This window comes from Strix uralensis, chromosome 18 (assembly GCF_047716275.1).
Source record: "Strix uralensis isolate ZFMK-TIS-50842 chromosome 18, bStrUra1, whole genome shotgun sequence".
Classification (NCBI taxonomy): Eukaryota; Metazoa; Chordata; class Aves; order Strigiformes; family Strigidae; genus Strix; species Strix uralensis.
In genome coordinates this window covers 11,543,106-11,567,309 of record NC_133989.1, presented here as the reverse complement: position 1 = coordinate 11,567,309, position 24,204 = coordinate 11,543,106, and the positions used below count along the sequence as shown (strand labels likewise).

The 24,204-nt window shown below is 54.7% G+C and overlaps 2 protein-coding genes and 1 long non-coding RNA gene across 3 annotated transcripts; 1 reads left to right on the top strand and 2 right to left on the bottom strand.

Annotated features, from left to right (window-relative positions):
• The first annotated feature begins 6,733 nt into the window (after positions 1 to 6,733).
• Positions 6,734 to 12,634, top strand: LOC141951729 (neuritin-like). Its single transcript, XM_074888331.1, has 3 exons — positions 6,734 to 6,836; positions 7,296 to 7,443; positions 11,650 to 12,634. Exons 1-3 carry the CDS (start codon positions 6,794 to 6,796, stop codon positions 11,888 to 11,890), a joined length of 432 nt encoding a protein of 143 aa, XP_074744432.1. The 5' UTR covers positions 6,734 to 6,793; the 3' UTR covers positions 11,891 to 12,634.
• A 3,763-nt stretch (positions 12,635 to 16,397) lies between these two features.
• Positions 16,398 to 18,863, bottom strand: SYS1 (SYS1 golgi trafficking protein). The gene is made up of 3 exons (XM_074888330.1): positions 18,691 to 18,863; positions 18,017 to 18,084; positions 16,398 to 17,427 (listed from the first exon to the last, which is right to left on the bottom strand). Exons 1-3 carry the CDS (start codon positions 18,850 to 18,852, stop codon positions 17,187 to 17,189), a joined length of 471 nt encoding a protein of 156 aa, XP_074744431.1. The 5' UTR covers positions 18,853 to 18,863; the 3' UTR covers positions 16,398 to 17,186.
• Positions 18,864 to 23,042: 4,179 nt separating this feature from the next.
• Positions 23,043 to 23,828, bottom strand: LOC141951674 (uncharacterized). The gene is made up of 2 exons (XR_012631423.1): positions 23,478 to 23,828; positions 23,043 to 23,304 (listed from the first exon to the last, which is right to left on the bottom strand). It is a non-coding gene; the product is annotated as an uncharacterized LOC141951674 (long non-coding RNA).
• Positions 23,829 to 24,204: the final 376 nt, after the last annotated feature.

Here is a 24,204-nt window from a genome sequence, read left to right as displayed (position 1 = left end):
AGCTCCCTGCACAGGGTAAGGAGCTTTTGGGTGCCGAGAGAGGCACGGGAATGGGGTCTGTGCGTGGTGGGGCTGGGGTCTGTTCCTGGTGCCCCGGCAGGGGCAGGGGCAGGGAGCAAGGCCGCTCACCCCTGTCCTCTCTCCTCCCGCAGATCGTCAAGCCCTTGCCGCTTCCCAAGCTGCTGAAGCAGCAGAAGCACAAGGTCCACCAGCTGCAGGTCCTGATCCATCTGGACCGGTGGGTGCCAGTGGCCAAGGAGCCACCCAGCCTCCAGCCAGCTCCTGCTGGGGACGTGCCCACCGCCCCAGCGCCCCATGGCTCTCCCTGAGCGGCGAGAGGGGGCAGGGGTGCCGAGCCCCCTGTCCCACAGCTGCACTCGGCTGGCCGGGGCACCACCAATGGACTTTTCTGCTTGGCTTTTGACTTAGGGTGTGGAACCTTGTGCTGGAGGCTGCAGGAACACCAGGCAGCAGCAGGGAAGCGGCAGAGGAGATGGAGGTGGAGGAACAGGGGGAAGAGCAGATGGAGGTTGAGGAGGAGATGGACAGGGAGGTGGAAATGGAGATCGACCCGCCAGCAGCAACACAGGCACGTGCTCCCCATTCCCTGCCCGCAGTGAGGGTGGGCTGCCTGCTGCCAATCTGGGGATGGGACTGCTGTGGGTGGGCCCCGCTGCAGGGACACAGTGCTCGGTCCCCTCGTCCTGGTGGCAGAACTGCCACCACCGCGCTGCCCTGAGCTCCCATCCGCTTTGGGAAGTGAGCGATTCCTTAGGGCCAGGCAGCCCAAGTCTAACCCTAAGCCCAGCCGGGGCTTAGCGCTGGTGGCAGAGTCCTGCTCTCCCCAGCGTGTCCCAGGGCTGTGGCAAATACCATGACCATCAGCAGTCTACCTGAATTGACCGTGCCGCTTCCTTTTCTTGCAGGGCACATGGACACGCTGGCGGGGCTGAAGGAAATCTGTATATAAGTTATGTCGTTTGTTTTGTTCTCTGTTGTTTTGTAAATAGATTTCTTTATGTTTTTCACGCTGTTGGGACTGAAGGAAAGATGTATATATGTTATGTAGTTTATTTTGTTAGCTGTTGTTTTGTAAATAGATTTCTTTATATTTTTCAGCCCCAAGCTCTCTTTGCGTTTGCTTTGGGTACAGGCGGCGTTGGCAGGGTTGTGCTTTCCACTTGCTCTGGGTTCCCGGGGCTGGAGGCGGCTGGGGGTGCTGGCACGGCCGCCCCGGGGGCAGGGGGTACCTGTGCACAGAGCGGGTCCCACTGACGGCGCTCACGGCACTGGGCACCAGCGGGGTTCATGGGCTGCCACTTGCCTCCTCCAAAGCATTCCTGCCAGGAGGTACAAAAATGGCAGGAGCCAAGTCTGGGTGGGATAGGAGAAGGTTACTGAAGTCCTGCGATCTCTTGCTTGCTTCCCCTTGACTAGCTCGGCTACGAAGCGGGCTGAGATAGAAAGGGGTGTCTAAAGGGCTTTTGGAGGCAGGAGGGTTGCACGGGGGCATCTGCTCTCCGTTCTGGTGCAGAGTGGGTGGTGTCCAGTAGGAAAATGCCATCGGGGAGGGAGGGACGCTGCTGCGTGCAGCAAGTGCGCCCGCACACGCACAGGGGGATGTGTGAGTTCAACCCCCCCGAGCTTTTTTAGCTCACGCTTCACCCAGGCCGTGCTCGCCGCGTGCTGACGGCAGCACACCGTGTCCTTCCCTCGGCAGCCGTCGGTGCGCGCTGGGCGCGGGGTCTCGCAGGGGCTCACCCCGTGGCGTGACGTGCCCAGCTGGAGCACGTGGCAGCGCAGCCATGTCCGACCGCCTTCCTGCATCCAGAGGCCAGACAGGGCTGAATTCCGCCCCCATGGCCGCATCCATGCTGGAGGACACGGGCAGTGCTCGGGTCGGCTCGCCGGCTGCTCGTGGGCCAATGCCAGAACGAAGGAGATGGTCCTCGACCCCCGGAGCTGGCCCTATGCTCTGGCCCCTGTGCAGCTGGGAGCCGCTCGGTGCATCTGCACGGCCGTCAAGATGAGGCGGTGGGGAGTGGGGGGCGGGCTGGCAGGTGCCCTCTGCCCACCCCGGTGTCCTGGGCTGTCCCCTGCCCCCTTCCCTGGGCCCGGCCAGGCACAGGGGGGTGCCCGAAGCTGCCCCCTCGGGACTGCAGGGCTGGGTGCTGGGCTCACGAGGGGGAAGCCCACTCCCAGCTGAGCCTGGGGCTGTGTCAGCCTCCCAGGCTGATCCCTGAAGGGGAAATGCAGATGGGAACTGCTCAGCAGTGGGAACCTGTGACCGAGCAGTGACCAGGCACGGAGGGCAAGAGGGCAGGGCCGCCCCGCGGCCACCCAGGGGGGTCCCTGCAGCAGCAGAGATCCGTCTGCGGCCTGTGGAGGAGCCCCGGGACCCTGTGGGAAGAAGCAGCCCCGCCCCCGCGGTTCGGCGCTGGCAGGACTGCAGCACCAGGGGTGACCCACGTCCCTGCATCTCCAGAAGAATGTATCCCGTGGGGAGGACTCACGGCGCAGAGAGTTCCTGGAGGACTGTCTCCCGTGAGAGGGACGCCTCGGGGAGCAGGGCAGTGCTTCCCGCCCCGGGAGGAGAGAGCGGCGCCCCGGCCGAGAACCCCCCGTTCCCTGCCCCCCCGCAGGCCGCTGGGCAGAGGAGTGTTGCAGAGGCTCTCCAATACACAAACAACAGCCAAAAGTTAAAAATGTGTTATCAGCACAATTAACTAGCACCCCGCAAACATTCAACAGCTTGTTGATTCCAGTGTCCGTGAGAGGAGAACAAAACCATCACCGCTCCCTCGGGTTTGACGACAGCCCAAACCGCTCTGTCACTCCCCTAACAAATGAGGGCTCCCAACCTCGAGGAACTTCTCAGGGCAGCGTCCCGACCCACAGGAACCCCAAGGAGTTTCCCTGGGCGGCGTCCCGGCCCAAGGGGAGAGTCCTTGACGGCAGCGTGCTGCTCCGGGGGGGACTAGCTCAAAATGGCTGCCCCGGGGACTCCATTTACGCCCAGGCCGGATCTGATCTCTGGTCCATACCGGCTCTTGTGGGCCCAGGGCCCCAGGTACCATCAAGCCCTGAGAACAAGGGTGCAGGGAAAGGAAATCAATAGCCGCTACATTTCAGCAGCCAAGAAGCCCGATTTTCATCGGGCGGGTGCACCTGCCACGAGGAGGTAGAGACATCAGGAACAAAACTGGGCCCGGGAAGAAGGGAGGGCAGGGGGGAGGTGTTTTCGAGCTGTGGTAACGCTTCTCACTGTCCCACTCTGTCTGTCACGTGTTGGTTTTGTTAGTGTTTGAATTAAAGTGATGGTGTTTTCTTTTCTTCCTCTAACGGGTCCGTCTTTTGCCCATGACCATAACGGGCGAGCCACCCCTCTCTGTCCTTCTCTCGATTCTTGAGCCTTTTGACTGATTTTCTCCTTCCCAGCGCTGCAGGGAAGAGGCGAGCGAAGGGCTGCGTGGCGCTCAGTTGCTGCGTGGCGCTCAGTTGCCCTCTGGGCTCAAAGCACGAGAGCTGGCTGGCAGCAGGGTGGCAGAAAGAGCAGGACTGCCTGCGAGGGAGTGGGGTTTCCCTTGGGGATGAGAAGCAGAAACAGCCCCAGCTTAGTCCTGCAGCCATCCTGGGCTGGGAGCGCTCAGGGGCCACCTTCGGGCAGCAGAGCTGGGCTGGGGGATGGACCCACGGCCGGGCTGAGGCCCCGCCATGCAACCGCTCAGGGACGGGTGCTGGGGCAAGTGGGTACAAGGGATCTGCTCGTGACGCAGCTCTGCAGACTCCTTGAAGGACCACTGATGGCGGCAGGACTGCGCCCAACGCACTGTTCAGTCAGTTCTGTGTTTCGGCCATTCACTTCTATATTTCAGCACAGAAGTGTGTCTAATTCATCTCGAGGGCTAACGTAAAAATTCCCCCATGTACCCCGTGAAGTTGCAGCCCCTTAAGGTGTTCTCACCCCCCCTGCACAGCTGGCACTGCAGCTCTGATGTGATTAGAACCGTGGGATGTCACGGCCCGTGTACCAGCTGTGGGTTCCGGTGCCTGGCAACGGGCACAGACCAAGCAACCCTCTGCCCTGCCAGCAGCCCCTCTGCCCTGCTCCCAGCCCAGATCTTGACCCCTGATACCCACTCCTCACAGGAACAACCCAGCCCTTGTCCCCTGCTCCCAGCCCCTCAGTCCCTGCCCAGGTGCTGCCATCTCGGTGGCACCTGAAGAAAGAGAGGACACTTGTGCTGCCAGAGCTGCGGGCGCTCTCCACAGAGGTGAGCAACCTGTCACTGCCCGGGCAGGCTGGAGCAAGCAGTGCAGGGATGGTGCGGGGTGGGGACCCCTCTCTGGGGAGCTCGGGGGGCCGGGAGCTTGGCTCACACTCTGCAGCCAACCCTGCAAGGCCCCGGGCTGGGAGAAGCCCTTCTGGGCCGCTCATCCCCTGCTGAAATCGAGCATCCCTGCCTGGGGGGACACATCCTCGGGGGAGTCCAGGGCTTGTGCCGGAGGGATGCTCACCAGGCCCAGCTGGGCTCTGCCCAGAGCCTGAGCCGGTGCCTCCTCTGCCCCTTTCCAGGCTACATCATGAGAGCTGAGCCCTGCCCGCAGAGCAGCACAGAGAGCAAGAGCTCCCTGCACAGGGTAAGGAGCTTTTGGGTGCCGAGAGAGGCACGGGAATGGGGTCTGTGCGTGGTGGGGCTGGGGTCTGTTCCTGGTGCCCCGGCAGGGGCAGGGGCAGGGAGCAAGGCCGCTCACCCCTGTCCTCTCTCCTCCCGCAGATCGTCAAGCCCTTGCCGCTTCCCAAGCTGCTGAAGCAGCAGAAGCACAAGGTCCACCAGCTGCAGGTCCTGATCCATCTGGACCGGTGGGTGCCAGTGGCCAAGGAGCCACCCAGCCTCCAGCCAGCTCCTGCTGGGGACGTGCCCACCGCCCCAGCGCCCCATGGCTCTCCCTGAGCGGCGAGAGGGGGCAGGGGTGCCGAGCCCCCTGTCCCACAGCTGCACTCGGCTGGCCGGGGCACCACCAATGGACTTTTCTGCTTGGCTTTTGACTTAGGGTGTGGAACCTTGTGCTGGAGGCTGCAGGAACACCAGGCAGCAGCAGGGAAGCGGCAGAGGAGATGGAGGTGGAGGAACAGGGGGAAGAGCAGATGGAGGTTGAGGAGGAGATGGACAGGGAGGTGGAAATGGAGATCGACCCGCCAGCAGCAACACAGGCACGTGCTCCCCATTCCCTGCCCGCAGTGAGGGTGGGCTGCCTGCTGCCAATCTGGGGATGGGACTGCTGTGGGTGGGCCCCGCTGCAGGGACACAGTGCTCGGTCCCCTCGTCCTGGTGGCAGAACTGCCACCACCGCGCTGCCCTGAGCTCCCATCCGCTTTGGGAAGTGAGCGATTCCTTAGGGCCAGGCAGCCCAAGTCTAACCCTAAGCCCAGCCGGGGCTTAGCGCTGGTGGCAGAGTCCTGCTCTCCCCAGCGTGTCCCAGGGCTGTGGCAAATACCATGACCATCAGCAGTCTACCTGAATTGACCGTGCCGCTTCCTTTTCTTGCAGGGCACATGGACACGCTGGCGGGGCTGAAGGAAATCTGTATATAAGTTATGTCGTTTGTTTTGTTCTCTGTTGTTTTGTAAATAGATTTCTTTATGTTTTTCACGCTGTTGGGACTGAAGGAAAGATGTATATATGTTATGTAGTTTATTTTGTTAGCTGTTGTTTTGTAAATAGATTTCTTTATATTTTTCAGCCCCAAGCTCTCTTTGCGTTTGCTTTGGGTACAGGCGGCGTTGGCAGGGTTGTGCTTTCCACTTGCTCTGGGTTCCCGGGGCTGGAGGCGGCTGGGGGTGCTGGCACGGCCGCCCCGGGGGCAGGGGGTACCTGTGCACAGAGCGGGTCCCACTGACGGCGCTCACGGCACTGGGCACCAGCGGGGTTCATGGGCTGCTGGAGAGTGGTGTCCCCAAGAGCAAAGCTGTCACCAGCAAAGAGTGAGTTCTGATGTGGGCAAGGCCAGTAGTGATGACATCAAAGCAGCCAGGAAACCCTCTGCTTCCGTTCATGCTCGAGGAAAAGAAAAAGGACTTGTGGGGCAAGAGCCAGGATCTAGCCGTAGAGATGTAAAATCCCAACTCGTTCCCTGAGTGCCATGAGAGCCTTGGGGATGGCTGGTGCCAGGATGAGGGGAGGTTTTGTAGCTGTCGGTGCCCATGTTTGCAGCTTTGAAGTTGCACACACTCGGGGCTTTGCTTCACGTCCTGCTTTGCTTTCCCCTGGGCGTTGCAGGAGACTCAACCCGAGGCAAAGCGCATTCCTGCTGCAGGCCCCGGCCCGGCCCGGCCCCACTCGGGGGGTGACGCGCGGAGTGGGCAGCGCGGCCTGCGGGGGGGAGGGTGCTGGTGACAGGGTGCTGTGGGTGCGGGGGGTGCAGGGTCCCTGGATGTGGGGTGCAGCGGGTGGGGAGCCCTGGGTGCTGGCAGGGAGTCCCGGGGGGATGCCACGCTGCGAGCTCCGGGGGTCGAGGGGCCAAGGGGCTGCGGGGCGCGATGGGGCCGGGGGTGCGGGGTGCGGGCTCGGGGCTGCCCCCGGGCGCTCGTTAGCCACGGCCCAGCCCCTCCTTCATCAGCCGCGGCCAAAGCTGCTCATTAGCGGCGGCCGGGGCCGGGCGCCCTCCCCGCGGAGGCGGGCGGGGAGCGCTGCCGGCCATGGGGGTACGGGCAGCGGGACGGGCAGCGGGACGGGCAGCGGGGCTGGAGCTGGAGCTGGAGCTGGGGCGGAGCCGCGGAGCCGGCGGCGGGATGGGGCAGCGGCGGGGCGCGGCCGTGCTGCTCCTCGCCATGGGTAAGGCTGCCCGGGGCGGGGGGGTCGGGTTTTTTGGGGTGCCCGGGCTGGGGAGGGGCGGCTTCCCACGTGGCGTCTGGGGTGTCCAGGCGGGAGGTGATGCGGGGTCCCCTCCCTCCTCCCCAAGTCGGTGCCGTGTGTCTCTTCCTGGTGGCTCCTGGCTGCCGGTGCTGAGCTGGCCATGCCCGCCCCCCCCCCCCGCCTGTCCCTGCCCTCCGCCCCGCGCCGGGGGTGCTGCTGCTGCGTGCGGGGCGCCCCAACTGCCCCCGCATCGGCTCCCTGCCCTGGCAGAGCGGCTCTTTCAGGCTCTCTGCAAACGCAGGCAGAGCTGAGCACGGGCGAGAGATGGTGTGTGGTTTGTGTGCGTCCTGCGTGGAAGGGGGAGCTCGCCGTGCCTGGGTGGTGGGCTCCATCCCCAAAGGTCGTGGTGCTCACACCGACCCCCTCGGTGGCTGGCAGGGCACCTGGCCGGGCTGCTGGCATCGGGCACTGCCTGCACTGACATTTACCAAGGCTTCTCGGACTGCGTCCTCAAGCTGGGGGAAAACATGGCCACGTACGAGGAGGCGGATGGCATCGAGCTGCAGGGGTTGCCCCGAGTCTGTGGGTGAGTATGGCCCCACATCAGGACCCCCTGCATGTCCCATCCCGTGGGGCCTGTCCCCGGAGGAGGGAGGGTTGGGGGGGGTTAACAGTGGTGCACAGCCAGTGGGGCTTTTTGGCATTGCCCCTGTGCTGGGTGCTGCTCTCTGAACTCTTCTCCTGCGCTCCTGGATCCCACCGGTGTGCGCACACACACACATGCTCCCCACTTCGCTCCGATTTCAGGCAGACCCACTGAGATCCATCCATCCATCCATCCATCCATCTGCAGCTTGGCTCCGGCTGGAGTTTGTATTCCCAGCCCTTGACAATAGCTCCCACCCCCAGGACTTGTCCTGCGACCCCCTGCACACCTGCAGCTGGGAGGAGTGGGGCTGGTGGGACCCAACCCCTCTGCCCCCCGGGAAAGGCTCCCCTGGACACCCAGGTTTCAGGCAGCGACTCGCACGTGGCTGGGCTGCTCCAGGCTCCAGTGCTGCAGAGAGCAGGCTGCACCCAGCCTTGAGTCAGATTCAGCTGCCCAAAGCAAGCCTTCTGCCACCAAGACCCATCTTCTCCCTCTGAGACCCTTCGTCCTTCTGGCTTGAATTTACCCCACCCCTGATTTTCGTGAGTTTGTAGCAAGTGTCGCAGGAGGGCGGTGTTGGGTGGCCATTGCCTTTAGCAGAAGAGAAATCATGGGAAAAGAGTTGGGTAACGAGGGGTGGTGTTGGGCAGGTTTGGGGAAAGGTCTGCTTAAAAAGTAGACAAGCAGAAGCAGCAAGGTGGGGAGGGCAAGTGAAAGGTGGAAATAAAATATTTGAGAGAGAGATGGAGACTGCTCTGTGTCCCTGGCAGTGAGTTGTGGGAAGTGGAAAGGAGTTCTAAAGAACTGTAGACAGCAATTAAAGGAAAACCAACGTGCCTTGGGGTCGTGGAAACCTGCCAGGGCAAGGTGGAGGGCTGAGTGCCCTGCGGGTCAGGCTTTCCAAGCTGCTGAGAACCACCGTGGGCTGGGAGGGGAAGGCATCGCCCTTAGCAATGGGGTGCAGGCTCTGGGACCGGCTCTGAGGTGCCAGCATGCTCCGAGGTGCTGGCCGGCAATGGATGGGGCCATGGCAGGGCAGGGGACAGCTGGGACAGGGCAGTCAGCGGAGGCAGGTCGGGCTCTCAGCAAGCCGGGATGAGGGGCTGGTGTTGCCACCGAGGCAAGTGGAGGGTCCCCAGCCCTCCTGCCTGCCCCAGCTGAAATATCTAACTTTGGTGGTTGTTAGAAGCAGAAAATGCTTCAACAAAACTCTTGCTTGAGGAGAATGGAAAAGTAACTACCCGCTACTTTTTAAAAATTCATTTATTTCTTCCATGCATTCCCCTGCCAGCAAACATGCCGATGGGAGGTTGCTGTGACCTATTCTTTATTCCCCCTTCTCCACAGGACAGCCTAGCTCAGGACAAACATCCTCTCTGGGACATGGCTGAAGGCTGGGTTGAAATGGGAGCTGCCCTGGTTTGGGCTGCAATATATACTTTTTTTTTTCTAAAATGTGGCTTCTTGGTATTAGAAAACCACCAAGCATGCAACCCAGCACATGCTGTGGTTGACTGCTGGAGGAGTGATTCCTTTGCTGAAGCTCCCATGAAATGTGTGAGTTGAGGCTTTTTGACAGGCTCTGGGGCACTAACCAGGCATCACCGGACAGGTCCTGGGATCTTCCCTGCCTGTGGGGCTGGGGCTCTGCACCTTCTGGCCCACGCCAGCTTCTGCTGCTGGTCCCAGTGCACAGCTAGCCGGGCTTGCCATGGCTGGAGGAAGAGATTGATGAGGCCTCAGCTTCCTGCCAGGAAATATTTCTGCATTACTGGCCTTTAACCCTCAACTTCCTCCACTGCTGTCTACTTTCCTGGTGCTGTAGTCCCCTCTCTGGGAGCGTGGGTGAGGGACAGACGCAGAGCTGGGAGCCGGCATGGGGCTGGTGGTGTCTTGGCTCAGTATGCGCGGTGCTGCCCCAGAGCCGGCGTGGGCAAGTCGCTTGATGGCAACCTGCCTGGCTGAGCAGATGGAGGCTGTGAAGGGTGAAACATTGGGAATTGCCATCCCGGCTGAAAGCAGAACCAGGCAGGAGCTGTCATCCCCCTCTGCCTTCCCCCAGCCATCCTTTGCCTGAAGACATGGGCCAGGTTTAACTCTCACCTGGCAGAGCTGCCTTCTGGTGCTGCTGCAGCTCAGGAGCGAGCGTGGGAGGTTACCTGCGTTGGCACCAGCTTTTCTCATTATCTGGGGACATTTATTCTGCCACAATGACTCGGTTTAATGAACTCCCTCACAGCTGGCGTTCTGACGTAAGCCCCGGTAGGAAAACTAAGTAGAGTGCTGGGATCTGCCTGACTGCACAAGGTGTCATCTCCAGCACAGGGCACTTGGACAAAACCAAGCTGCCCCTTTCCCACGTGCAGGGTCCCTGCTCAGCCAGCCAGGCTGCATCTCCTTCCCGAGGGGTGGCACATGTCCCTGGTGTCCTGGTGGGATGGGGGAGGTGGCAGAGTGATTGCTCCTGTCCTCTTGGCGGTCCTGGGTTTGCAGGTAAACTATGGCCTGGAGGTGGTGCCCAGCCCCAGTTAATGTGGGACAGCAAAGCTGGGGTGGAGGGGAGGGCAGGAGGGTGCTGCCTCGGGGTGCTGTGGGCTGCCAGAGGCCGGGGAGCCAGATAGGACCCAGTGGGGTGCTGCCCACAGCTGGTCCCTGCCTTGCCCCAGCATTGGTGCCAGGACATGCATTGCTCCAAAGAGCTGCCATATGAAATGCTTTTGTGAAGCTCTTTTCAGGTAAAAGAAGCTCTCTTTGAAAGAAGTCATGGGGGGAAGGTTAATGGCAAGTGTGACACAGACTTATCTGTCCCTTGGGGAAGATTTTGTTTTGGAGAGGAGCCACTTCCAGAGGAGAGGATGGCTCATGGCATTTGCTGAGACTTTCAGGCTCCTGCTGTTTTATTTTGTGGGTTTGTACCTACAAAACAGAGACCTCGCCTGTGAATTCAGGTGTGTCGGGACTAGTGTGCGTGCAGCAACCTGCCAGGCTGTGGGTGCCCTCCCCATCACAGCACCTACAGGAGCCTTTGGGGAGGTTGATATGGAGTCTAATGCCCTACTATCCTCAGGTACTCAGCAGTGAAAAAAAGAATCAGACAGGGATGTCCATTCTCATCCTCCCTATGCTGGGTGGGGAACGTGGCCCAGCCTGGTACCTGCTGTCCTGGTCCTTGGAGAGCTGGAGCCCACCCCACCCTGCCCAGCTTGACACCTGTGGGCACCCACCCAGCTTCTTCAGAGCCACCGCACTCCTTCACCAGAGGCAAGGAGGGAGCTCAGGGAGGAGACAAAGCCTTGGCAGGCTGGATACTGCTCTGGATAAATGCAGTGTGGGGCCATCCTGCGTGGTGCTGGCCCCAGCATACCAGACTGGTGGGGTGGTGTTCACCACAGCCCTCCCAGGAGAGTCTTCTCGGGCACTGCTTTTTTCAGCCGTGTTTCTGCCGTTTTTCCCTGCCTGGTTCTAGCTCTGGATCTGAAAAAAAAAAAATCCACGTTGCCATCCCCAGGGGAGGCAGCCAAGGGGTCTTCAGCGAGCAGCTCCTGGTTTGTTCCCGCAGGACTGGGGGTTACTTTTGCCCGTCTTGTTGTTTTTCCCTGGTGCTCCCCAAGAGCCTCTTTCCACTGAATGGCTTCTACTCACGCAGGGCAATATCCAGCAGATACGTGGAGAAGTGTCTAATGAGAACACAGAGAATAACTCCTCCTGCCCCTGCCCATACCTTAATTATAAAGCTGCGATGGTCTGCAGGAGCCGTTGTCCTTCCCCTTGCTTTGTGCTCGCATTTTGCCCTTGACTCAGCTTGGAGAAAGCTATGAATGAAATGTGCTGGGCCTTTGTTTGCAGTCTAGTTTAGACACTCAGGGTGCTCGGTGCTGAAGGGAAACAGTTGTTGATGGAAAATAATGGATTTTATTGACTTCCAGAGAAAGGGGGGGAAAAAAAAAAAAAAGCATGAAATAATTTCAGTGTGTTTTGATGTTTGTTTGGAGTTTTAGCCAAGATGCTCTGATAGACAATGGAGGGGGTGACAAAACGCTGAGGTTGCTGCTGCTCAGAGGGCAGGCTCGGGGCAGCAGGGCTCTGCCCAGCTCCTTGGTGCTGTGCGAAGGGTCTGACATGCGGTGTCTCCCCTGGCTGCAGGTACTGGGATGAATTCCACACGTGTGCCCTGACAGCGCTCTGGGAGTGCCAGAAGGAAGCAGCGGCCGTCTGGGAGATGCTGAGAAGGGAGTCTCGAAAAATCAAATTTCAAGGCAGCTTGTTCGACCTCTGCAGCCCCAGCACGGCCCAAAGCTTTGCCTGGATCCATGTTCCCAACGTTTCCATCCTTGGCATCCCCCTCATCGTCACTTGGCTGAACTTAGAAACTGCAGCTCTGTAAGTATCACAACAAAGGTGGTGGCTGCATGTGTTGTGACATCTGATAATTTTTCCAAACCTTTGAGGAATACACTGTGGGGTGCTCAGTGAACACTTGGCTCCATCCTCTGCCTATGAGACATGGAAGAGCTCAGCAGCATCTTCTGCGTTTTGCTGTTTCTCTGTAATGTGGAGTAACACCCATCCCCTTCTGCCTCAAGGCACAGGCACAGATCTGGCTGACTGCAGAATTGGGAACTTGTAGATACAGGGCAGAGGATTTGGGGAAAAATGATAAATTGGTCATGAATGCTGGATTCCTTTGCACTCTTCTATGGCTACTGGAAGGAAATCTCCTTTGCTGACTCTTTCCACCAGATCAGCTCTCCAGATTTTTGATTTGGGCACTGAAAACAAGGGGCAGGGGATGGTGTATGTCCTGTCGAAGGCAGAAAGGAGACCTTACTGCCCTGTACTGGCCTTTTTTCTTTAATGACATGGTGAAACCCCTGCTGAAGAATAACCACAGGTGCATGACCTCTTGCACACATCTGGATCCTGAGTAACTCCTGTGTTATGTGTAAATCCCTTTCCTAAGGAAATAGAGGGCAAAAATATTTAGGGAAAGAGGGACTGTTGAGCTAGCATGACAAAAAGGATTTATAGCAACTCTTACGCTTTAAAGCTTTCTCCAAAGGTACCTGTAAGCAGCTCTGTGGGTGGCAGTGTGTAATCCAGAGTATTAAAGTTTGTTGTAGAGCCTACAGCATGGTAGAAATTATTTGTCCCACCTCCTGTTTGATAGCACAGTCTCTTCTTGTCCCCTTTGTGGCTCAGAGCATTGTTACTTCTGCAGCTTCAGTACAAGCATGAAAGTGTTAGCAATAGAGAGGTGCTTGCAAGTGATTTCTGGGTATGTTAGAAAAACTCACCAGTATTTCTGGGCAGTATGATGCAATTCTGTGTTTTAAGGGTGCTAATGAAGCTCTGTGCCCTGCCTGGCCGGCCAGGGCCATAGGAGCTGTGGTGACCCAGCATGGGTTTGTGACCTGTTTCCCAGGAGGGTCGCGGGGCAGCTCCTCGATGAGGGGAAGCACAGTCAGTCCTGACGGGACTTTCTTCCACTTCCAGTGCATTCCCCATGCGGCGCTGCCACTCTGGAATGGGAAAGGAGCTGGTCTTCATCATACTCTAAACTAGGGCTCAACAGTCGGACATGGTGGTAAACTCCATGTTCTAATAATGGGACTCAGCTGTCATTCTTCAGATCTGAAATTTCCGTCTTCAACTAATGAGGTATTTCAGCCCAACTTTCCTAGATCTGTCACAGATCACTTTGGCTGTTTCCACAGCTTGTTCGCCCCTTATCAGGGCACTTGCTTTGTCTTCAGTAGGGGCAGGCAACTGCTAACAGCAAAGGACAGCCGGGTGCGGAGCTGGGGAAGCTCACGGCTCCTCATGGTGCTGAGAAATACTGAACAAGGACCTTGCAGTGATGGTCTGAGCGCTGCCTGCCGTGGGGGTAGGCACAGCAGTAGATACCACCAGCCGTAAATGGATCGGGAGGTTCTGAAACGGTGTCCCCAAACCTGAAAATGTGCTTTACACTGTGAGGAGGGGATCTGGGGCCCTGCTAGCCCCAGAGATCCCACTGGATGCATTACAGGCACGTGGGCAAGCTTCTCCTACAGCAAAGGATCTTTTTACCAACAGTGGTGTTGGGCTTTTTAATGATGGGTCACGCTGCTCTCCTTTGGCATTCACACATTCTTCCTCCTACCTTCCCTATCACCTAACACTCTGCTCCTGCAGCAGCAGGAGGGAACAAATAAATTGAGACAAATTCCAAGAAATAAGTCAGGGAGGAGCAGCTGGTGTTCAGACAGCACTTCAGTGTGAGGCACCTAGGCTTTCTACAGACAACAGAGTTGCTACTCACAGACTCGGCATCTCAGGCACAAAGCCTTAAGAGTAGTAGTGGAGAAAGGGCAAACCAGAGCACTGCAGAACCTGGAGCGAAGCACTCAGCTGCTTTGGTTTTTCTTCTGATTCTGCTCCAACAGCAGCATACGCTGTTTGATCCTGCTTCCCCTCCCTGTTATCTCTTCTCCTGCCTGTGGTTTGTAGCTGGGGAAAGATGAAGCAGGTGGGTATTGTGTACCACCAAGGCCAGAGTCTTTTGGATCCAAATCCTGTACCTGCTCTTTATTTAGAATGAGTGTTCAATGCCTTTAGGAAAACAAATAAGCACAATCACCCAAAGTCCCACAACCCTTAGCTTCTTTTTGGATTTAGCATCTTCCCCTCTGTTAAAATTTCTGTTAAAATTTCCTACTTTTAAACAGCTCTGGGGAAGGGGAATGCAAAAGTATCAGCAGAGATCTCCAAGAATTCTTCTTTTTGCAAAACCATTGGTGTACTACCACGGTCTCTAAGAAGAGCAGGTGTTGAGGCATATCTTCCCTGGAAGCAAATCCCTCAACTCTACTGCAACACAAAACCCAAAGATTCATTAAGAAACGAAGACCATCTGCCGTCATTCCAGTATGAAGCAGCAGATTTTTTTTTAAAGCCAAAGGTGCTCCTAAATATGACTGAACGCATGTGAGTGAAAATTAGGTCCCACAGTATGGGAGTGATGAGTTTCAGAGGTTCCCTCCTCAATCAATCAATTTCATTTTTAGCAGAACTTCCCCTACGACTAGGACAATTACAGTAGATTTCCTTTAAAAAAGAAAAAATTAATATACAGATTCAGTCCTCAAAGGCAAAGTCAGCAGACTTTCAGAAAGAATTTCTAATCCTACAGCACGCTTCATAGTGATAGAGGGCAGCTCGTTGGATGTCCCACACAGTGTGTTAAATCCACATTTGCCAAGGAGTTTTCTTGTGGTCCTGCTCTGAGTGTCTCTGGATACGAAGCTGTACTCGGACTTCACCCTGCTCAGCAAGGGAGGCTGCTGAAGCAGCTGCAGCATGTCTCATGTATTCAGAAAATAAGGAGGTAAGTGTTCCTCGACCCAAAGTGTTCATCTCTGTTCTTACAGGGGGAACAAAGATAGCACCTCTTTAATACAGTCTCACAGCAACACTGGGATTAGCTGCCCATTCTCCTTTAAGAAATGGGATGAATGTGGCTTTCCCTCTGCTCTCTCACATTCACTGTAATTAGTCTTCTAGCTCACATTTTCCTTAAGACCACCCCTGAAGAACACAGGAGTTCACACTGTGCTTCGGTGTGCTGTTAAGCCTTGAATTAAGCCTGCAAACTTTCCCTGTGCAGGATTGGGATGTTCTTTCTCAGTAATAGCAACAAAAAGCAGGAGAGGACAAAATGACCCTGAAAGTCTTAAAATCCGACTGACACCAAGCCGGTGTTTGTCAGCCCCGAGGCAGTGTGCCTTCTGCTGTGCCCCTGATCCCAGTCGCAGCACACTGGCTGCTCTTTTCCGAAGGAGATACTGGCACCTGCTGGAAGACCAGTTTATATCTAGGCTGAAGGTGACTGGAAGAAAGGCAAGTATCTTTATTATATGAGAAACAAGGAGATTTTGAGAAGGGATGAATTGTCTTGCTGACTGCACAGCAGAGTTGCGGGGGAAGCCCTCGGAAGTGACCTCTGGGTGGCCCTCCAGCAAGTGTTGGCTCCTGCCCAGAAAAAAACTTGTGTAAACTCTTCCCTCTGAAAGACTGCTGCTGTTTAAAACTGCTTAAAGGGGTTTTTCGTCAGGAAGAGGTCCTGGCAAAATCTCAGAATATAAAGCTCTGGCTAAACATAACCAGCAATCCTCCTCTGTGGCAGACCTGCCAAGTATTTAAAACATCAGGATGTCATCCTGCCCCAATCCATAGTATCTGAATATGAGTGGGAACTGAAATACAGCTCCCCTAGTAACAAAAGTCAAAAGAGCAGCTTCAAGGACTTTATCAACTTTTGCATCTCAAATCATCCCACTGCTTTTCAACAAACTGAATTAGCAAATAATTTATGCAAATCAACACTTACAAATATTAACATACAAAGGAAAGTTACTGCAGCAAGATGCTGCACAGGACAAAAATCTGCCTTTAGAACTGGCTTTGCCCTTGTTTGGGCTCGCACAAACTGGCCATCTCTCAGCAGAAGCCAGGCAGAATGCAGGTCTGCTTGCCTGGGCTGTGGGATCTGAAGAACCATCTGGCTTTGGCCCCTGAGCAGTAAGGTGTTGTCCCTGCCTGCCCACGGGTGATGTTTATTTGAAGTGCCTCTAAACAAAGGCACATCCTGTTATTTTGAGAAATAAGCAGGAGTCTCTCACTTAATTAAACATCACCTCTACCAGACCAGATCTGTTGCTAGACTTCTGAAACCTGACAGGAAGACCCGGACAAGTGGGAAGAGCAGCATGGCTCCAGGACACCTTTGCAGGCTTCCACGGGACAGCTCCAGCCTCGGGCTGAACCTGTGGAGACCCTGGGCTGCTGACGCTCCTCCTGAAGCGAGGTTTATGCTGGCTGACTTCCCAAGACAGCACTCACTGATGCCTTCATTTCAGAGCAGAGGTATGAAATATTTATTGTAGGAAATTTTATGTGCCATAGACAGTGGGCGTCTTACAGCCACGTGTTCTCTGGCTGTATCCTTCTGTTGCCATGATACAGACACTCATGGTATTTCCTGAAGCACTCAGCTTCCCAGGAGAACCGTAACACACTCACAGCAACATAACATTTTTATTATTACAAAAGATTTCTTCAGCAAACTGCTGTCTGACATCTCTATGTATTAAACATGGAAACAGCAAACAAACCCACCTAACGTTACAGGTTATTTAGGGTCTCAGCTGGTGATTCAGGTAAGTACAACTATTTTCTCTCTCTGTCCATTCACCTCCTTGACTTCCTTTTCCAACCAAAGCCCAAACAAGTTACAGATCAGTAGCAGCAGCTCCCAGCCCCACTGCTCACTGTGCCAGCTCCTGCAAGAAGAGCTGACTACTGCGTTACCCATACAGGGCACTCTCACATTTGTTAAATTCCAGATGCTCCTCACGTATCAAGTTTTGCTACCTGGCTTTTAACAGTCTCATGAGTGAAGAGTTTAAGAGCACACTCGCCATACAGTCATATTAAATGCTTTGTGTTAACAAAATAAACATCTGCTCCTCCCCTGTTGCTGGCTGATGCCAGAGGAGATGCTCACACTCATGCAGTCACCAAGGTCCAAAAAAAAAAGTCTAAACAGACCTGCTGTGCTTCTTCAGTGATGATTCTCAGGCATTAGATGCACTTGTGCTGGAAACAACGACATAATGCAGCATGTTGTTACCAGAGCGAGTCTATACGTTGGATTTGGGTGCAGAGTTGAGGGGGATTTCTCTGAGTTCTATCCTCATGCAGAGGTACTCCCCGATCGCAGCCATCAGCGCGGTGCACACGATGTGCACCAGCCACCACGTCAGGGTCGAGGGAAAGTGCGAGTTATAAATCCAGCAGCCCAGAAGGTGGAAGAAGTGAACCGTGACTGTGAAATCCAGGCACTGCTTTCCTCGGCGGATGAAGTACAGCAAGCCCAGAGCACTGCAAAATAAAGACAGAGATCAATAAACAAACCACACCATGCCTATGGCAAAGGAGATGCAGTGAGAGCTAGCAGCAGCTGTCAGTGCTGATTGTTTAGCTATTTTAAAACTTTTAAAGTGTTTTAAGGATGTTTCTGACCCCTCTCCTGGCTGCTGCAGCAAGACTTACATGCTTACAACTTTTTAATTATATGACAGCAGGGAAATGAGCTTTTAGTGCAGAGAGCCAGGCAGGAATTTTTAAACTATCTCCCCCAGTAATCTTTGCCCAGTGGCAGGGGAAAAATACATTCCTCTTTATAGATCAGTGTTTGCTGAGATCCATTAATTCTAACTTTCAGTAAAATCTCTCACAGAAGCAAATCTCATTCCCAGGTGGGAAACTGAGGCAGTGAAGTGAAATGACTTCTCCAGGCTCTAGAAAGTCAGGAGTCAGCAGTTCCCAACTGCTCTCAGCAGACATGCTCAATCAGGCACAACGCTTTTGGCAGATCTTTTAAGAGAGGCAGTATGTCATGCTGAATTCTCTTAAAGTTTAATATTAAGAAAGAACAAGACACAGGTGCTCCAGCTAGTTGCCAACTTACCAGGTGAGCGCATTGAGGATGAAAGCCATCATGGAGAGCCTCCCCGGCGGGGTTGAGAAGCCTAAAATCTACATGGGACTATTAGTAGGAAACCGTGGCACAAATCACAGCCCCCAGCACGTAATCTCGTTATCATCGGCACAGCCCTGCGCTGATTATGATCTATGAGAGGGGCCTGAGCCGTTACGGCAGTCCTAAGAGGTCTGTCTCTCTGTCTGGGGGTACCTATAGAAAAGGGACAGGTTTGTTCCTATACTGACGAGTACCATCTAAATGAGGCATGGAGCGTGTGTGTGTCTCCATACTGGGGTTACCTCTATGGGGGGAGTTGTTTTTATACTGGAGGTACCTATACAGGGTGTCTGTCTCTAGACGGGTGTACCACCTATACAGCGAGGCGCTGTGTCTATACCGGGGGAACACCTATCAAAGGGAGGGGCCTGCCTCCACACCGGGGGCACCTACGGCAGGTCTGTAAATACTGGGGGGCAGCTACATGGGGTGGGGGAGGCCCGCCTCTATCCCGGGGTGCTACCTACGGCGGGGCAATGCCGACGCGGGGAGCGGGGTCTGCCTCCCCCAGAGAAGCCCCCGAGAGAGCCGCCCCCCGCGCCCGCCCCAGGGGCCTGTGCCCACAGCGGCTCCCCGGGGCCCGGGCGGGCCCGCGCCCTCACCTCGTCGCTGAAGACCTGGTGGAGGGAGGGCCCGGTCCTGCCCAGGGTGCCGAGGAGGGCGAGCCAGAGCCCGAGCGAGCTGTAGTAGCCCGCCTGCAGCAAGACCATCTGCGCCACGATCAGCGCCGGGTCCCACACGTAGCTGCGGAACTGCGCCGCCATCGCCCGCCCGCCACCGCGCGCCGGAAGTGGCGGCCGCCGCGCGGCAGCGCCCCCTGGCGCGGCGGAGGACGCGGCGCTGACCCCTGGCCCCGACCCCAGCCCTTTGACCCCGCGCTGGCCGCGACATGGCGGGCCCGGGCCCCGCGGCCGGGGGTCACCACGGCGGGGGGTGCCGCTGCTTTCCGCCCCCGCTGCGAGGCAGGTAAGCGCCCGGCCCCGGGGAGCTGAGCCCGCCGGTTCACGGGGCCGGTGGCGGTGCCTTGCCGGGACCGCTCGGGCCGCGGGCAAGGGCTGAGGTACCGCCCTTCAGCACCCGGAGCGCAGCCCGGGCGGCCTGCGGAGGGGAAGCGCCTCCCGGGAGCCCACAGCACATATTTGGTTTATTATACGGGAGCAGCGGGTTATGGCCGTGCGCTGTCTGCCCGGTGACCAGCACCCGGCTCGTTCTCATGCTGGTGTGCTCTGGGCTTGCCCCGTCTGCACGGTGCCGATCTGGGTTTGTTTCAGTGCATTCAGTAATTTGGCTGAGCGGCCCTTGCTAAAAAGACACAGATGCCGAACATGCAAGAAATGATTGTCACGGGATATTTCCTTTCATCGCTAGGCCAACGCCTGTAGGTGCCAAGACTGTTGGTAGCTGCTGCCCAGCTGTACTCATTTTAGCTTTAGGCCATAGGGCACCGAGATGTTGTTTTGAGCCCTGGTATGCCCTGGCAGCACCTTTCCATGACAGGGCTGGCTATGTGTAGGGCTTGGCTTCTTTTGGGAGGTTTTTTCTGATATGTGATTGTTTCTTTCTATGCTTCATGAAATGGCGAGGTGCCAGAGTCCCTCATGCTCAGTCGTACCTCTTCTGTGCTCTGCTCTTGGCTGCTGGAGCTCATTTAGTGGCTTCAATAAGCTGTCCTGCTTGCTTGGCTTCAGATACGGGAATTGTCACTATATGAATACTAAAATCCCCAAGGCCGCATAGGACAACCCAGCGTTTTGGAGATAAGGTCTCTGCTGGAAGAAGGAGAGGAGGCACCCCCGGGCTGCTCCGGTGGACGGGGGAGTTGCCACAGAGCTCTTGTCACGTGGAAAAGAGAGGAGGAGGACAAAAGGGGACCCCAGCTTTTATGGGAGGTGGTAGACTCATGTCAGTCATGGGTGTGGAATATTCTGGCTATGGGAACTCAGATTATGATCTCTGACATTCTCTCATGACGTTTTTCCCATGTCCCCATATGGGAAGTTCCCTATGCTGCATGTTTTCCCTTCCTCGTCCTGTGGATGTCAATGTGCTGAGGCAGGTTTGACACATTTTTCTCCCTGTTCCTGAACCTGCTGCTCGTAGAAAGGATTGTGGGCCACTGCTGCTGAGTTCTGACTTGGGTCTTTGGAGAATTTATCTTTGCAGAAGCTTACCAGCCTTAGTGCAGAAATGAACACGGGAAAATCCCAGCCCTGTCAGGGCTGTCTGCTGCCAGCACATTGCTGAGCATAAATTGCGAGACTCAACACTTCCTCTCTTAACTCTTGGTAGAAATTGGTTTCCTTTCCTGAAATCTACTGTGCTTAGCTCTCGGAGACATGCAAGCCACAGCTTAGATATTAATTTTCACTTCCCTCTTTCCTGTTCAAGCTTTGTAGGACTGACTTTCCTTTGCCAGCAAAAATTTTGGTTCTTTAGTCATAGCCAACTAAAACTCCAAGCTAGTGTAAGGTAGGACTGTTGGTATATTGCTGGGTGTCTTTCCACAGCCAAAGTCATCAGCAACAATATTTCTGATTTATCCAATAGTCCTTGGGATCACAAGATATGAGCTGGTGTTTTGGGAGATGCCGACTTGAATTCCTTCTGAATTTGAGACTCCTCCCTGCTTGGTTGCTGCCCCATAATTGAAGGCATCAGCATGGCACCAGTCGTGTCAGATGTGTGAGCTGAGGCTCTGTCCGGCCTTGGGCAGGCAGCGTACCAGTGTGGACACAGTGAAGTGCTGTGGCACAGACATTTGTGCTGCGAGTCAGCTGCAGACCAGTTTGTGAATTCAATTCCTGGCTGACTTCGTGACAGCATGTTGCATGGTCACGTCTGTTCGTCTGCGCTCCTGAATTCGGCTCTCTCTCCTCTCCAGGCTGCTCCAGCTTTGGAGACTGTGTCCTTCTCCTGGAGGAGAGGGTGTTCTCCCCATGGGGAGCCTCGCCCCACACTCCTGCTCTGTGGGAAGGATTTAAAGTAGATCTGGAAAGCAAACATTGTTGGAGAATTAAGTGACATTCTCAATTTTCCTTTTCTTCCTCTTTACTTCAAACGAAAATCAGAGACAGCTGTGAAGGAAAGATGTGTTAAAGGGGAAAAGGATGTCGAAACACAGAGATCATGCTTTCTAGGGTGTCATAGTACGTGCTGCTCGCCTGGCTCCTGGTTAGAATGTCCTTTTTTAACCAGCTGACTGCTCTGTGCGTGACACCTGCATGTTGTGAAGAGCAGCAGGTGGAAGAAGAAGTGGCAATATGCCCAGGACGTAGCAGATGCCCCGAGAATGTACCCAGATCACATGCAACTATCATGGTCTCCTCTTTATCAGGTGTATGGAAAAAGAATGCCCTGTGTAGCCAGGGGTTCTTTCCATAAGAAATATCTGTATAGGATGGTATTGTTTTTCCTCCTCAGGAATCATTGCCTAAAACATGAAGCTGTTTGTTTAGGTGATCCATATTTTACCAGCCAGTGTACAGAGGGCAGTGCTATCTGAACTGATCTTTGCTGGCGTCTGTTTCCCTCTTGTCAGGCAGGTAGGGTTTGTGCTAAGGTGGCCTTTGCTAAAGGGACAGTAAGGCCAAGATTATACTTTTCCAGAATTACCTGGCATTAAGTTGTTCAAAATGTGGGATGAGAGTTTCCAGTCGCTCCTCTTCCTCTACCCCCGCAGTGTGCAGGTCTGTTTTTCCAAAGAGCTCCGTGTAATGAACAGACTTTGGGAGTTGAGATTTTTTAAAATGCTACTTAAGGTTTTTTGTGCTTGAGAATCCTGCTCTAAATTAATTTTAAAATCTACCTGTAGGAACTGTGCTGAGCTTGGCTGAATAATCTCTTTTCCTGGCCACGGCAGTAGCATTTATGATCTAGAATTGTCTAAAGGGCTCTGCGTGTGGCCTTCTCAAGATTATCTACACATTTCTTGATGTGTCATGTAAAAATGTGGTTCCCCTCACCCTCCAAGTGCATTGTATTTGGACACTCCCTTCCACTTCCAGCATGTTTGTGTTGTGTATTGGGAACTGGCAGGTGTTTATTTTTATTTTCAATGCAAGAGTTAGGTAACTGTTCACTGTTGAACACTGGGTTAGGAACAATGGTGGCCAGCTCATATTATTTCTCTGCCAACTGTAATTTTTAAATGGAGAAGGGAACTGACACACCTTGAGTGTGAGAATTCATCACCCAGAACAAATGTGTGGCTCAACACGTGGTTTATTTTTCTTCGGCTTCTCTCACTTGTAGTGAGGTTTCAGGAAGTACATTTCAATTGTGCTTTTTTTCTCTCTGGGCCCATTTGTCCTGTCGTTCTCAGTGAGTGTCATATACCCACAATTTTTCTGCATCATTCCAGAGACAGGAGAATGTCAGCATTTTGAGAGGAGGTATTTGAAGTGCGAAAGGAAGCAGGCTGCTCTATGTCATGGGTAACAGAACCATATTACGATTTTGTGGCTGCATTTCCTTTCATATGAATTCTCTTGAGATACAGTCGCGGAAAGTTTGTGTGAGGGAGGTGGATCTACATAGTGCACTTTGAAAATGTCATCAGTAAAGTTACATAAATTTGTTCTCAAGGTTGGAAAATACATTAGGGTCGAGTTTAATTTTCTCTTCTCTTTCTAGAAGCCCAAGAGTTCTATCAGTTTGCTTGAAGGATTGTGTGTGCAAGTGTGACTTTGATGGACAATGTGTGTGGTCCCTGGGCCAGGTAGGCAGACTGGGTCCTCTCCGTTCTGTCAAAGCAGAACTTCCCCAGGAGGGAAAATGGTGACTTTTTGGTGGAGGGGGAAGGGTGTTGAGGGGTATGACAACCAGGAGGAGTATGGTGTGTTGTGCTTGCTGCCAGAGGAAGTTAGCAGGCAGGTTAGCAGTGTTTGTAGCCACATTACAGACAGCTGGCTTTGAAAGCATCTTTGTGGTGGCTGTTTTGCCTGGAAGGAAGGTGTAGAGGGGTCGTGGCCACACGCACACAAATATAGATGCCGTTTAGATGGTTAGAGAGGACTGGAGTGCTTCTGGCCACCTTGTGCCACCAAGACTGTCTCCTGGCTGGCAGATGTTGTCATGGTATGGACCAGTCTTTGCACATTCAACCCAGCCCCTGTGCTCTTGTTCCTCTCCATCTTCTGCTGCCCACCTCTGCTGGACTGGAGACTCACTGGAGCTGGGCTCCCTGGCTGCACCAGGGGTGACTTTCATCAGCTCCTCTGTGTGATGAAGTGAGGATAATGAGGAAGGGTAGTAACCCATCCCACAGCGCAGATCCCTCCCTCGCATCCTTGGATGCTTGAGGTGAACTAGAGGATTAGTGATACATCACTGTCCTGAGCACAGAGGGTCATGTGCTACAGGAAACTCCACCACTGGTTCCTACCCTTACCTGGACATATGCTGTCTTCAGATCTTCATTTTTTTTCAACTCCGAGCAGTGCTCCTTGTTACTTCATATGATGCCAGTGGTCATGTGTGCAGGCACAGTCCTAACAAACTCTTGACCTCAGCTCGCACCCTCTGTACCTATTTATTCCCAAAGGAATGGGCAGTTGGGAAGGCTGCTTCACCTTAGGGATCTTTGGTTTGAGGGTTAGCATGCTAAAGGTGGGACAGGGGGAAGGCCACAAGTTCTCTCGGGGTAGCTTTGTAGTGCTGGAGCGGGCTGAGAACCAGATCTGGCAGAGTGTGCATCCATACCTGGCAGATGGGATCCCGGCACACGTGTGTTGCTTCCCTGTTAAAAAAATATTTTATGCTCTACAAACTAGAGCCCAAGTGCAAACTGATGTGACTGTGGCATGAACGAAGGACTGACACAGAGGGCATACTGGTATGGTAGTTCAGGTGCACCCTCAGGTTGTTAAGGGGCTGAAATGAGAGCTTTCAAGGAAATTCTCATGGCCAGGCAAAGTTGTTAATGAAGGAACCAAAATTGAAATAGTTAAACTGTGCCTTCAGGTTTTTTCCCTTCTTTATCTGTGTGGGTTTTTTGCACTTGCCACTTACAGAGAAAACAGACGGAGCAGTTTCGCTTTCCATCTTCAACAAGAACTGTGATGCAACACCCTGCCTGATAACCGCGGTGATGACATGCCGCGAGTCGCAGAGTCCTT